General features: G+C 34.1%; 1 protein-coding gene across 2 annotated transcripts; it reads right to left on the minus strand.

Annotated features, from left to right (window-relative positions):
* Nucleotides 1–522: 522 nt before the first annotated feature.
* LOC125670055 (very low-density lipoprotein receptor-like) lies at nt 523–13,480 on the minus strand. Of its 2 annotated transcripts, XM_048904977.2 has the most exons (16): nt 11,326–13,480; nt 10,995–11,129; nt 10,132–10,251; nt 9,787–10,017; nt 9,448–9,693; nt 8,386–8,502; nt 8,154–8,291; nt 5,542–5,799; nt 5,258–5,429; nt 4,899–5,129; nt 4,533–4,797; nt 4,299–4,440; nt 4,062–4,202; nt 3,317–3,403; nt 2,760–3,022; nt 523–2,664 (listed from the first exon to the last, which is right to left on the minus strand). In XM_048904977.2, exons 1-16 carry the CDS (start codon nt 11,405–11,407, stop codon nt 2,512–2,514), a joined length of 2,781 nt encoding a protein of 926 aa, XP_048760934.1. In that variant the 5' UTR covers nt 11,408–13,480; the 3' UTR covers nt 523–2,511. The 2 variants fall into 2 exon arrangements, with proteins under 2 accessions (XP_048760934.1, XP_048760935.1); XM_048904978.2 differs by lacking the exon at nt 3,317–3,403.
* Between the last annotated feature and the right edge of the window lie 2,133 nt (nt 13,481–15,613).

The following is a 15,613-nucleotide window of genomic DNA, read 5'->3' on the forward strand; positions in this document are numbered from 1 at the left end:
ATTGGAATAAACTTATCTATATAATATATATATATTAAAAGAAATAGAATAAACAGTACACAAAGTGAAAAATTTAACGCAAGCGCTTTCATTTTATAATATTTTAAATTATTAATATAATTTAATAATATTTTATACCGGACACTATATATATATATATATATATACACACACACGCCCGCGCGCACTTCAGAGTTGGTGAATTCTAGCTTTTTCAGCATACTACATGTGTCTATTGCAACTATATACATCCGGTTTACTGATACTCTCATGTTGACATGTTTTCTGTTTTGACTACGCTGAAACGTGTAAGGGTGATCGTGATCCCACTCATTCACAATCCAGTCGGTCATATGCTAATGAGGTGATCTAGAGACTTGCATCACAGCGCGTTACTAATCAGATCGTACGACTTTCTACGTCATGAATAATTCTGCATTCCATCGACTCCGCATGACAAGACTTGACATTCTGTATTTTAAAATGTAAGCAATACTAAATACCAATGAAAATGTAAATATGTTAAGTTTTTTTACGGTTTATTTCAAAAAGCACCACGTGCCTGTCTCACGACAATAGAAATAAGGAACAACATGAATCATTCACCTCTAAAACATTCAAACAAAAAGATTAAACAGTATATACATGCACTCAAGCTTGCTTTTTGGCACAATCGAACAAAATTAACTCTTGAAACATGATTCACCTACTATCCAACACGTTTACATATATACATCTTAGGTAATGCATTAAAGCGGAATGTTTTAAAACATTTTAAACAACTAGATATAACTAAGCTCTGAGATTCCAAAAGCTGAATAAAAATAATTATGCACCATTTCATTCAAATTAACCATAAATGCAATTTTAAAAACAAAATTTCTTGTATTTCGCTGCATAAGTAGATAATGTACACCAATTTTATACATTTCACAAGGGGACAAAAAAAAAAGAAAAAGTCAAGCGTGTTCCACCTGAATAATTTTTAAAGCCTCTGAAAGATATTCGGCGACTAAATCGTGTTGACATACAAAAAATAACCCTTCCTCATGATATTTAAATTTTTTTAATTTGTTAGCTACTACTTAGCTGGGATATGCTTTGCTTGAATAAAATTGATATGAACCGACATATAGACTATTAAATAAAGCTCTAAATCTTAGCACTGTGGAGACACGCCTTAGTACATACAAAGAACATATACATACATATATATATTTACAGACCACTTTCTACAAACATTACATAGAATGTATGCTTTTATCACTAGGTACAGTCGTAGTTAAGGAGAGATCTCCATAAACTAGCACTGTAATGTATATCACAATAAGCTACCATCACAAACCATTGTGCCCTGGGCTGACATTTTCAAAAATGGGACTGCACAATACCTGTACTACATTGAATACATAGGAAGACACCTGTGGCTTAAGCTTATTTTTAAATACATTTCTTAAGAAAACTGTACTGTCTGCACTCAAAATACTTTAGAAAATAATTTAGCACAACCTTTGATAGCAAGTATTTTTGCAATTTTCTAGTAATCACCAATGTTACTCAGTCAACCACAGAGATCATGAAAATGGCATCCCAGGACACAATAGAAAGTTGCACGACAATAAATTTGACTTCAATAAATATCATGAATCTTGCATCTCAGTCACACAATGAGTTTTTGGAAAAATGAAATCTACTGCTCCATTCACACATGAAATCCATCCCTTTATAAAGGAACCATGGATTATTGGTGGGGAAAATTGCTCAAGAACGCAGTTATACTAAACATTCATCTTCACCAACATGTCTAGCTTCCAGATACTATCTTACACAAATTTCTAACTAAATCCTTCTGCATCCACAACATTTAACAAATAACAATTGAAATAAATAACAACTAAACTGGAAACACTGAAAACAAATTCTGTCTGTTGTTTCACAGCATTCTTACCTTGTCTGAATTATAATTGTCCATTCACAACAAACACTCCCACATGCACACAAAAAGGGATATATCAAATTTGTTTTCAGGATAAATGCAGTCTTTGTTCTTCAAAATACTGTATGTAAAGTAAGAAATATTTCAAAGCTGTTATGATGCAAAAGGAAAGTCCTGAATAAATATAGAACAGATTTATAACTGTTAGAGAAAATAATCATTTGAACACCGAGATTGGTATCGTTCAGATCACCATAAAAGTGTACTTGAAAGAAAATGAAATTAGTGAGGAGGGGTGCGTGTGAGAATCAGTTCTCTTTCTGCTGTATTGGCTACTCCCATTGTTGGCAGTGGATGGGTCCAGGCCAGCTCGGTCCTTGTTGTATCAATAGACAGGATGATGTACTGGAATGAAATGTCATCCTGTACATGGATACGATACAACTTGTGTCTTAGGCCTTTGATACCGATCTCTCGGTACTAGACTCCTAGCAATCAATATTGTCATTCCTGATGGTAATGCATTGGAAAAAGTCATGATCATAAATGGAATGTCACTAAACGTTTCCTGAACATCAGACCTCCATGGAGTCGGCATTCAATGGCTCCAAGGCCGAGTCTCTTTGTATGCGCACAGATTCTTCCGTTGTTTTCCTATAGACTGGGTTATCAAAATTCATGCTCTTTATGTTTCTCTTTGTATACTTTCGGTAAATGAAACATCCAATCTGCAAATACAAAATTCAGACACATAAAAGTTTGCTTCTTCATGTCTTGAATAGAAATTGAAGTATTCAAGTATTACATCATACAAAATACTTACAATGATAACCAAAACCGCTAAACCAAGCACCACTGCAATGGCTATCACTGCCACTGTTCCAACTGGACTATCTGTTGATTTCCGTATGACCGTTTCATTATTTGTTTTTCCTGGAGTCACAATTGAGTATGGAGTTTCAGTGCTGATACCAGATGGAGCTTTGATGGTTGTTGCCATAGGTTTAGATGGAGCTTTGGTAGTTGTTGCCAAAGGTTTATGAGATTCATGTTTGGCTGTGACTTCAGTTGGAACTGCTGTGACGCCTGAAAACAAATCAATAATACTGAGAATTTCCTTCAGGGTGTTACATTTTATTTAGTGAATATGACTTTCTAAAAAATTTTTTTTAGTTTCATCATGGTACAATTCTGAGGCACTGTCAGTGTAGCATTAGATATTAAAGCAGTGGGTGGTTACATAGTTATAGAATTGAGAGAGGAAAAAGGTGGAACTGTTAAAAGAGCACATTAACAAAGCAGACAAAGGCAATACACTTTGATAGATATATAGTTCTATTCCATGATACAATTCAACTTCTATTGTACAACTGGGCTCACCATGAGAACTAGTAGAATTTCTGTTTGTATTATTTGGGGATTCTGTCTTAGATGGAGGAGTTGGTATTGAGCTTGTTGGTCTTTGTGCTGTGAATAGTAATTAATGGTCCATGCATAAATATTGAAAAGCTTACTCAACTTTTTACTGATACAAATAGTAAAAAGCTCTGCATTATCAAAGCTATATTCTACAACTTTTATATATATACATGTCATATCAAATTGACCATTTGGTCATTAAAATATATTTTGGTTATCCAAGGTCATGCAATTTCCCTTTCTATCCAATTTTAAAAATCAGGGATCATCCTGTATGTCAGTTAGCTACATTTAAGCAAGCACCAACCATCAAACAAGGACATGCATAGCACAAAAAAATCACTGATAATAAAGTTTTGAATTGTATTTCAACTCCATTCACAAGCACGGAGTCCAAATTTATAAATTATCCAATTCCTGATCCTTGTTTGATTGATTGCAGATATTTATAGCAAACACATATTTATATACACTTTATATATGTTTTAATGCATGCATGCTTCTATAACATAGCTTTGGATAAATAAGTCATGGAATAAAGCCCAGATTTACAATCCATGTTAATACCATACATTACACCACTGAAGGATGCATATAATGGTGTTCATTTACAGTCAAGCCCTTTCTTCTTCATTAACCAATTTGCATCCTTCTCTGTGAAGTGCATAGTGACATTGTGCAATTGGTTTGTGTGTGCTGTACTTACCATTGTCTTTACATTGTTTTCCATTCAATAGGTCCATGCTATCTGGGCAAGCACATGCATATCCTTTTGCATCAATTGAGACTGGGACTGGCAAACACAGATGGGAGCAACCACCATTAAGGACTCCACATTTATTGCGACCTGAATAAACACATTTCAAGGATGTATCAAATCAGAATACATCTTTTTCAATTCTCTTTCACTGAGCTTATAGCTTCAAACATTTTAAATACTCACTGTGTAACTGCCTTTGCTCATGATAAACTTTGATGTCCATTGGAGCTCTCAGGCCAAGGGCCAGTTGATGGTAATCTTCTCCTGTAAACTTGTGAACTTTACGGATGGCCTCAGATGACCAATCTGTCCAGTAAACAAAGTCCTGCAAGAAAAATTCACAAACAACAAATTAAGTACTGTTAGAACTTATGTCAACATAGATTATGTAATGAGAGAAGTTCTCAAATTTCTTACCTCAAACACAGTCAAGGAAAATGGGTGGAGGATTTGTTCAGCATTGTGCAGAATCCTTTTGACTTCTTTACCATCTAGACGGGCAGTAAATATGCTCTTCATTTTAGCATCAATCCAATATATTCTTTCACTAGCATAATCCAAGGTTAAACCATTTGGCCATTCAATATCTTTCTCTACAAGAACATTTCTACTGGCTGGGTTACCATCCATTCCAATGCGTTCAATCTTAGGAACTCTCCCCCAATCAGAGAAGTACATCCACCTAAAAGCAGGGGGAAAAAACATTTAGTCACTTGCTCAGTTAAGAGTTGCGCTTTGGAGTTTCAATTTCCGTAAAATCATATTCCAGTGAAAAACACATACCCATTCTCTGGATCAACTGCAATAGATCTTGGCTCATCCAGATCTTTATCTACGAGGATCTTTCTCATGGACCCATCAACAGCAGCAACTTCAATGGTGTTATAGCCAGTATCGGTCCAGTATAGATGGTGATAAATCCAGTCTACAGCAATTCCATCTGGAGTCTTGACACCACTACTGATAACGGGTATGCCTGTATCATTGGTCTCTCCTTTCTCTGTCATGTTTGCCCTAATGGTGAAATCAATTCATTATATACACTGTATATTGCTACCATTATATAACATTCAATGGAATTTCACAAAAATACATTTTATGTTTTAGCATCTACTACAATACAAAGTACCTTAAATACTTACTTCATTATTTTCTCTTCGTGACTGTCAGACCAGTAAACCACTTTACTATGATAGTCATAGTCCACAGCAATGGCACTGTGGAGATCACCAACGACTGGTTGAAGAATCATGGTGTCCACTTCCAGTCTCCTGATGTCATGTCTGTTAGCAAACAACAACCAAGGCCTCCCACCTAAAATGACAATATAGCATCAAAATACACAACTAAAGAGAATTCATACAATTGATCTAATGTAAATTATGCCAGATTCCACGTTTTCATGAAAAATTGAAAAGTTTCTTACCAGTGGCTTTGCAAACATGCTGGCCATCATCTAGCAGTTCTGGGTAATAGCCAGACATGCATTCACATTTGTAAGACCCTTTCTCATTAACACACTTCTGCGAGCAGACTGGAGGCCATTGATCACATTCATTTACATCTTCACAAGATGTATTGCCAGCTAAACGATAGCCATCCAAACAGTCACACCGCCTGTTCTTCACACCAATGGGGATACAAGTGTGCATACAACCCCCGTTGTTCAAGTGGCATGGATTTGCTGAAAATGTAGAAAGATAAAAAATAGAAAATTGACAAAGAGATGTCAAAATTTCATCTTTAAGTCAGTATTGGACATTAAAGTTAAATCCACATTTCTTTAAAGAAACTATCAATAATCATAGAATATTTCATTACAATGTCTCCAGTTTTCATTCTAAAATTTGCATTAATCTATGGGTAATGGAAGCATTGATATACAGCACAAACTACACAACTATAAAAATTATTCCCTATTTTGAATTACTGGCAATTTTCCAAAGCACAATTCAATATTGCACTTTCCATCAAATAAAACTTGTTAAATTACATTAAAGGCAACATTCAAGTCAATGTCATGCATACTTAAGAATTGGCATCTGGTTTGTTTTAAATGTTAATTCCTGATACATGGAATGTGAAGATTGATAGTCAAATACATGAACAAAGGAACACGAAAACTAACAATATATGACAATATTCTATCTTTCTGATACTGTACTTTTCTTTTGACAGATGCAATTTGCATGGATCATCAATTCCAAAAGCAACACAATCTATAGTAAATCTACATACTAGCAAGTTTGCAAATTCCTTGATTTCAACCAGACTGGGAAGAGTTCCTTTATCTCTACTTTCATTTCATTTAATAACATACTTTGTTTTCATGTTTGTTCTAGACAGAAGGCTTAGAAAAGGTTTGCATGTTGGCTGTATCACATTCACTTTTATGCAAAGGATTGCTAACATTCTCCATCCTTTCTATTAAGCACACCAAAATATTTAATCTGTACATATTAAGAGATGATTACTTGACAAATTCAACCATCAAATCAATGACCAGAACATGTGAATTGTTCCGAATTCCTTCATGTATTTATTAAAAATTAATTGTGTAATACCATCGTTAGTAGAAAATGATAAGCATTGATCACAGGCACTCGACGTTTTAAATATCTATAATAAAAAAAAAATTGTCTTCCTGTAAACATAATATTGACAAGGTATACCACGCCGCCATCTTGGTTTTCGTTTTTACCAGCTGCATCGCTTAAAAATTTCGGCGAAAAGTTCGATATAATACAATAATTAGAACCCTACCGTCTAGCAACAACTCTGTCAATATCTTATCTGTCGCGTCGTTATGGAAAACTCGAAATAATGTCCATTGATCAGATATAATCAAGCATCAACTATCGTCTACTGCTCCTCAAAATGCGATAAATCCTGATTTAGGGACGGAAGTTGACATCATTATGCAAATGAGAATTCCCTTGCTAATGTACCCACTGACGCTTGTGCGGGGGGGGGGGGGGGGGGGGGGCACTGAATGCAGGGTAGTTGCAGTCCTGCAAACAATAAAACTCGGCACAATTGTGTGGTTTCGGGGACAGGCTGGCACGGGAATTAATTTAGTAAATCTATCACATTACCAAATAACATAAAAGAGTTGCTTCTAAACGGTAGGGTTCTAATTATTGTATTATATCGAACTTTTTGCCGAAATTTTCAAGCGATGCAGCTGGTAAAAACGAAAACCAAGATGGCGGCGTGGTATACCTTGTCAATATTATGTTTACAGGAAGACAATTTTTTTTATTTATAGATATTTAAAACGTCGAGTGCCTGTGGCATTGATGTAAGAGTTTATTACAGCCACTAGAGTTTCTTTTGAATTCAAAATAAATGGTGCAGAATATACTCTTACAAACAACATGGCCAGTATAAAAGAATATTTAATTCCATGCAAAATACATGTATGCACATGACAAACAATTTTTTTTTGAGAAAGTACCTAATATTGCTCAGATGAAAAAAAAAAAAAAAAAATACAAAGAAGAAATCCTTTAATTCTGACCTGCAGTATCCTTTTTAATAAACCAAGGTGACACAACATTTAAGTCTAACTGAGATCTACAAGCTTTCACATTTACTCACAAGAAGAAACAAAGGGGGCAAATAGTACCGATTAATAAGACAACGAAAGGAAAATAAAAGCACCAAAGATGACCATCGAGATTTGTGTCCGATTCTGTCTTTTTAAAATTGAACCTACCAAATTTTTCCCTTGCTGAAGTGGTTGAATTAGCTTTAAAAAACCCACATGAAATTGGGGTTAGAGACATACAATGTAAACATGTATATAAAAAGCAATAAAGTACATATATATATATATGCATGGGCTATTTCTAACAATGAAGAAATACAGGTAAGATACTTGAAAGCTTATGCAGATGATAATGTAGAAATTTACATAATGTCCTTAACCAACACTAAATGAAAATGAAAAATGGAGCTTAACAAATGATGTATGAAAGTTAGTGCTGGAGAGATAGAGGTATCTACCAGGTAATATACAACTTAATAAATTCTTACATGCACAGAGTTCATTATCCTCATCAGCGAAGTTAGCACAGTCCTTTCTGCTGTCACAAAGCTTGGTGGCCTCAATACATAAGGATCCATTTTTGTAGCAGTCAAACTTATCACTAGGACATTTACTTTGTTGTGCAGCTGTCAAAAACAACATAGTATAATTAGTATTTTACTCCAAGCTGTCAAATTATTAGGCTTGGGTGGGTAGAAAAATATCTTGCATTACACTTACGACAATTTGATTCGTCTGATCCATCCATGCAGTCAATGTAACCGTCACACTTCAAGGTGTGGTAGATGCAGTCACTGTTATTGCATTTGAATTGATCAGGTCGACAGGTGGTTGTACCTTCAAAGACAAAGATTATTGTACATTAAATTTTCTCAAGATTTCTTAGAAATCGTGATATATTATAATAAAGAACATGATTTTCTATGAATTCATTGTATCTAAGTATACTTCATAATTATACATTGTTTCATTCTCTAGACTCCTCCTCCCTCTACAAGATATATTTAAACAAGCTTGGGGGGGGGGGGGGGGGGGGGGGGGGGGGGGGGGAGGTATACACATCTTATGTTTTCTCATGTTTGTAATTAGTCCTACTTAAAAATAAACATTCCATCATAAGTCAGTTTGTGTAGCATGTTTGTACCCATTCCAGAATACTTTATTTACAAGTACACAATAATAGTATACATGCCAATCAAATTCATTGAAGAATTTCATTGTAACTGATGGAATGCAAGACCTTGTTCCTTTAAGATATTTACTATTGCTTAAACTAATATCTTTGGTATCAATGATTTTAATATCATTATCCAACACATGATGTGAAAAGGTTGGGTGCATTTTTGGCCAAACAAACACTTGTTGCAATGCCGAGATTAGACAATAAAAGACCTGCAAATTCATAACTGGACCAATTCCAAATGGTCCTATGTCAGTTACCTTAAAGCAGGTCAATGCTTACAACAGTTTAAAGTCCACTTACGCATGAAGACTAATTAAGTCATTATACGCCGTCTGTCAAAAGTTTTTTTGAAAGAAGTAGCAGTAACCTTCACGGTAACATCTTTAAATTACACCTTGTGTAAGAAATTAGCTGTGAAATATTGCAGCATAACCTAAATACATGTACTGGCAATTTTACAAAGAATCAAGTACATGCAAACCTCCACATATCATTGAATACAGACAAAAATGGTAGCTTGCATTCCCTTATATTTAGTATGCCATCCATGTTCTGAAACTAATGTGGTACTTATTGATAGTTAGTTTATTGAAACTCACAGTGCAACTCATCTGACCCATCCAAACAATCTTCATCCCCGTCACATTTCCAGGAATTGTGGATACACTGTTCACCAGCGAGACATTCCCATTCTGTATCCAAGGTACAAATAGTAACATTTTTGGTTGTGCAGTTGGTTTCATCGCTCTGGTCATTACAATCGGCATCACCATCACACTGCCACAATTTATCAATACACTGCTTGTCTGAACACTGGAACTCATCGGCAGTGCAAGTCACATCAGCTATCACAAGAAGACAGTATAAATCTTAGCATCTCAAATGTTTCTCATCATTTAAAAATTTCAATATTTGAAAGAAATTTAAAAAACACTTACGACATGCTTTTTCATCACTATTATCACCACAGTCATCATCCATATCACATCTCCATTTGTTGTTGACACACTTGTTGTTGTCACATCTGAATTCATCACTTGCACAGGTTGGGGCATCACAGGTTTCATCATGACCATTAGCACAGTCTGGAGAACCATCACAGCGCCAGCTGATTGGGATACATTCCCCATTACCACAACTAAATTGTTCACTGGTGCAAGATTTGTTTTCTACAGAAAAAATTATTGAAAATTCAATTACAAATGAGACTTGGGGATCCTAAATTCACTTTAAAGTAGGATTGTAAAGCAAAAATTGAAAGGTAATTTGCATCTTTCACTCACTACATATGTCAGTTTCATCAGATCCATCAAGACAGTCTGTTTCATTGTCACATGTCCACCTCATTGGAACACAGTTACCGGATCTACATGCAAATTCATCCTCTGGGCATGTCTTGGAAGCTAAAAAATCAATATCATCAATAAGTTTGTTTGTTGTGTGTTTTTTGTTTTTTTTTTTAAAAATGTGAATGAATTCATTTTATACAAGATGTATTTTCTCTTATCTGTAAATTATGCTGATCATTACATATTTACACTAGCCCAGTAACCATTTTAGGAGGCAATGGGTTTAGTGCACCTCCCTTTTAACCAATAACAAAAATGGTCTTTTCTACACATTTAATATTTATTTCTGGTTGTTAAAGGGGAAAACTCCCCCCTCCCCGGAAATTTTCTGGACCTGCCCCTGTAGTACAGTACATATCCAATGATTTCCTGCACAAGATTATTTTCAAAATGGTCCAATTATACTTTTTAGTGGATATAGAGACAATAAATACATTAGACAGTTGTGGAATGCGTTAAATGCATTCAGGTAGCCGTGAAAAGGGTTTGGCATTCAGCGAGCCGGTGATTGGTTAAAACCTCGTCCGATAGCTTCGCTTCCTATTTTCAAATACACACATGTACAGGTTTCATTTTATTTGACCATTTATAATGATATATAAACAGGAAGAGTTGATAATTCTGTATGAATGTAAGAAAATATGAGACTGAATACATGAAATCGGGTTAAAATCTTATGCTTGAAGCAATTTCGCGTTTCAAATTCAAAGTGACCTGTCTGACGTACGGTTATCAACTGCTCTGGTACATGAATGCAAAAAATAAATAAATAAATATATATATATGAATTTACTTACGACAATTTGCTTCATCTGTTTTATCATCCTCATCTATACAATCGTAGTCTCCGTCACATCTCCAACTCATTGGGATACATCGCCTCATGCATTTGAACTGGTTTTCTTCGCACACAAGGGGTGGCTCAGTTTCCGCTGTTTTACAGAAGCAGAATAAACATTTTTAGATATAAAATGTGAATATCTAAAAACGATGGAGAATAACGAAAAGTCACCTAAACATCTGTGATATTTCGAACATCATCTGACGAGATATTTAACAAAACATGATACCGGCCGGTGCATGACCGGCGTGGTTACACATAGTATATTCTATAATATCAAATATTACCTGTATTGGAATACTCAAAGTGTCCTAGCCATATTAACGTATGAAGAAGTATTAGTGGAAAGTTGAACGAGTTCTTCATCATGGAACAAACTGTGTAACCCTCCCCGTTTAGTCAAAAGAAAAACACTACTGAATGTGTATCTGCCAACCTCGCACGATACACAGTATATGTGACGTCAGACAACCTCTCCTGTGACCTGGCGCGAGTAAATGGTGATCTAGAAACTCTAACTCAAACTATATTTTAAAATGTATAAAAGTATTGTTTCCTGTACATCAGAGAAAATTCAAAACTCAAAATTGACTTTTTTAGTCAGAAAGAATAGCACTATATTTATGTAAAATGAAAGTTTCAATATGTAAGAGTATATTTGCTGAGCCTATCATTTCCTCATGAATATTCATCAGACAATCAGACCACAAACAGCAGTCTAAATACTTATGGGCGGATTCAGGATTCATGGGTACGTAAGAGAAACGTAAATACACGTACCAGTATCTCAATGTTAATCAGCTCCGAAAGTCTTTGAAAAAATAACATTGTTTCATTTCACATTGAGATATTCAAATACTTTAATCGTGTTTATTTTAATCAAATAATTTCTTTAAATATACAGTAGAAGTAAGTTCCCAAGGCCAAGGAAATTTTTTTCTCTATATAAAAAAAAGGAAAGAAAAAAAAAAAGAAAAAAAAAAAAGGGAATTGTATGTTTTAATGTATTATACCTGAGACATTATATGGTGTGTGTGCGTGTGTGTATTTCATTATTATTTTAATACGCCCTGAAACTGATGTTTATTCTTATCTAGCATATTTATGGTATCTTGTGTTTTCATGTTTCATATTTACAATGAGGATAGGTACAGCTTTTAATGTTTTATTTATTTTCTATGTATTATGTGTATAACATTCTCTTGTAAGGTATATATGCATTGTAAAGCACCTTTGAGGTACACAGTGTATGAAAAGGGTGCTATATAAATATGGTAATATTATTATTATATATAGGCTATTTCATGTAAATCTATCTTTTTTCAAAATCTTCCCTTGGAGCCAATTTTCTCTCTATGTGGATGAAATAAAAACCATTTTGTTTAGAAATATCAAATGTAGGCTAGCTGTTATATTCTTAACATTTTATTCATAATTTTAAATTTTTTTTCAAATCCCAAAATAACACATACTTATATATAGAGAAAGTACTCTCAAATTGAACTTCGTGTTGAAATTGTCATATCTTTACAAAATATTATTATATAGGCTAATTATTTTGAAATTATTAAATGATACTGTGAATACTTCTAAGATTAGTGCTTTTTATTTCATCGAAATTGATAGTCAATAACAAGTTTTTAACTGAAATTAAACAAAATTTCGGCCACAAAATTTCAGTTGAGCCGTGTGTTATGCAGAGGATGATTAGAAACATGATGAATATCAGATATAGGATTAGAAAAACTATGTAGGCCTATATCTTACGTATTAATTCTCTATTCGATTGCCTTGCGTTTTCGTCGGGGGGGGGGGGGGGGGGGGGGTTGTTGAATTTTGTTTTTGGCTTTTTTCAATCTGATTAAAACCAGTGTAGCGATCTAAGTGAGCGGATCTCAGGGTCTGGTTTTAATCAGATTGTTTTGTTTGTTTTTTTATTTCGCCTTTCTTTTCCTCCATGCCGTGAATTTATGTACTTTAAAAATTACCAACCAAAAATATTTTTTAAAATGAATTTTTGAAGAAAAAAAATTGTACAGTTTCAAGAGTGTACGCATGTATAATATCATTTGTTAAACTATTCTATACAATAAATGTGGAGAAAGCCAGAAATAAGAAAATAAACAGATAAATAAATTAATTGTGTAACCTTTCATTAATGAGTTTAAATGGGCATTAGCTGTCAAGAAGGACGTTTATGGTAAATTACGCTTAAATTAATTCTAAACCGCAACTGTAAAGGGTTAGATTGATTTGAAAAATGAAAGAAAAGAAAAAATAAATCGGAGAGTGAAAAAAAATTAAGTGACCTCCAATAGAATCTTATGCAAAATTTCTCCGCAACGAATTACATTCATACAATAATGTTTCTATATTGTGTTTCATAATATATTGTGTTATATAATGTTTCAATATGTGTTTCTATATAAACAAAATTAAAAAAAAAAAGTAAAGTCAAAATTGCAACGAAAGATTGCAAGATGTATGAATTCTGATATTTTAGAAGTGATAATATTTATGTGCTGTAAAGCTTTTTTTTTGTTGTTTTTTTTGGTGTTTTTTTTTTTTTGTTTTACATTTTGGTAACAATCGGCAAACATGACTTTGATCTAGTGCCTTTTTAAATGGCTATATGTCAAGCTTTTTAGTCCCTAATTAACGATATTGCTTATTTAAACACTGGGACCTGCAAATATAACATTAAGCATGTGGTTCAACAAAAGGACCCCCCCCCCCCCCCCCCCAAAGAAAAGAAAGAGAGGGGAAAAAAAGTAATCATAATTAAAAAGCAAGAGAGAAAATATAAACCTCTCTGAAATTGTCATCTGCACACAGTACTTAACACACTCTAGTACTTAGCACTAACGTAACATCTATGCATGGAGTTTAAGAAGAACAAAAATCTATAACAAAATCAATAAACACGGAGAGAACACTAGGCCTGTATCAGTAAAAACCAACCATTTGGGGATTAATTTTTATTGGAGGGAAATACTTTTTCATTCAAAACAATATTTAGACTAAAATTAATTGATCCTTCTCATATAAAAAGGTATGTATAAGATCAATTGCACTATATCTGATTCCATGCATTTTTATGAATATGTAATATTCTTGCAAGTTTCAATATTATAAAATATGCAATCACGGGGTATCGAGCTTGTCTTCATTTTTTTTTTTAACTTGGTACCGGTTATTCATCCGGAAAATAAACGTCACTGACAGTACATCCGAAACATCACAGCACAGCTTCAGGCTACACATGTAGCAGAGCAGGCATACATAGTATTAGATTATGTGTGTTGAATTTCAATTACTCGCATCTTAAAACAGTCTATCGACGAATCTGAAAAATGTGTTTATACACAGATTCATTCGAACTTTATAGTTATTCCACTGAATTCCCCATGTCACCTCTACAGCTCTTGCATTAATTTCCCCTATATAACGTCATTTGTACAGTTGTCACATTAAAGCCCTGATGACATGTGTACAGTTATTATATCAATTTCCCCTGATGACATTTGTACAGTTATTACATTAATTTCCCCTGATGTCATGTGTACAGTTATTACATTGATTTCCCCTGATGACATTTGTATAGTTATTACATTGATTTCCCCTGATGACATGTGTACAGTTATCACATTAATTTATCCTGGTGTCTGGAGGTGATTGCGGGTAAATCTTTAGATTTACAACTGAAAATACATGTAGCATATTCCCTGCCTCCCATATTAAAGTTTTAACGTTTAGTCAGTTTCCCATTCAGAGCCAGTTTTCAGGAGAAGAGGTCGTCATAGAGTGGGATCTCTTATTGCCACCCACCCTCTTTCAAATTCCTGTCTCAATGTTTCAAAAATATCTTTAAATTTATGACTATAATTTTGTATACCAGTAATTCATTTAGCGTATGGCTGTTTACAATAGATAATCAATCGAAATTTTATTTTAAGATGCAACACTGCATTCACAATATTCCGCGGACAACATTAGAATATACAATATACAGCACTAACTTTTGTATTTACAATTTACGGGGGCGTTAAATGAACGGAGGGTTGTTTGAACAAAGCTGAATCTTCACTGTAATTATTATATTTGAAAACTTTGATCACAGGCAGTACGTCTTATATCGCTTGGGGACCTAATTAATACGAACCCAAGTGATATAATTGCCTATGGCTTTGTTGCAAGTGAGTTTTTTGAAAGTTTTTTTTTTTTAATTTACAGTAGTTCCTGAGATGAATTAAAATCACACCTCATACAAGTTTTTACTCGTTCTTTATTATCTCTATTTCGGCAGAGAAATGTCCCTTCATTTGAACATTTATCAGAAGTTTCCTTTATTAAAAAACTCTGTTGAAATTCTACTCTAGAGTCAATTTTCTAAGGGAGAAATTTTACTCTATAGGGTCAGTTCTCTGAGGGAGAAATTCTACTGTAGAGCCAGTTTTATGAGGGGAAATTCTACTTTAGTGCCAGTTTTCTGAAAGAGAATTTAGAGTCAGTTTTATGGAAAGAAATTCCACTCTAGATCGCGTTTTACCGGGGTGGGTGGGGTGGGGTTGTTAT

This window comes from Ostrea edulis, chromosome 4 (assembly GCF_947568905.1).
Source record: "Ostrea edulis chromosome 4, xbOstEdul1.1, whole genome shotgun sequence".
Classification (NCBI taxonomy): Eukaryota; Metazoa; Mollusca; class Bivalvia; order Ostreida; family Ostreidae; genus Ostrea; species Ostrea edulis.

What these genes read in the sequence shown, in the direction of transcription:
- LOC125670055 (XM_048904977.2), bottom strand. Translation starts at nt 11,407, where the DNA reads ATGATGAAGAACTCGTTCAACTTTCCACTAATACTTCTTCATACGTTA. An exon ending in TTTCCTTGACTGTGTTTGAG is followed by an intron (nt 4,441 to 4,532) that starts GTAAGAAATTTG and finishes TTTTTCTTGCAG; the next exon opens with GACTTTGTTTACTGGACAGA. An exon ending in AAAACAATGTAAAGACAATG is followed by an intron (nt 3,404 to 4,061) that starts GTAAGTACAGCA and finishes TACTATTCACAG; the next exon opens with CACAAAGACCAACAAGCTCA.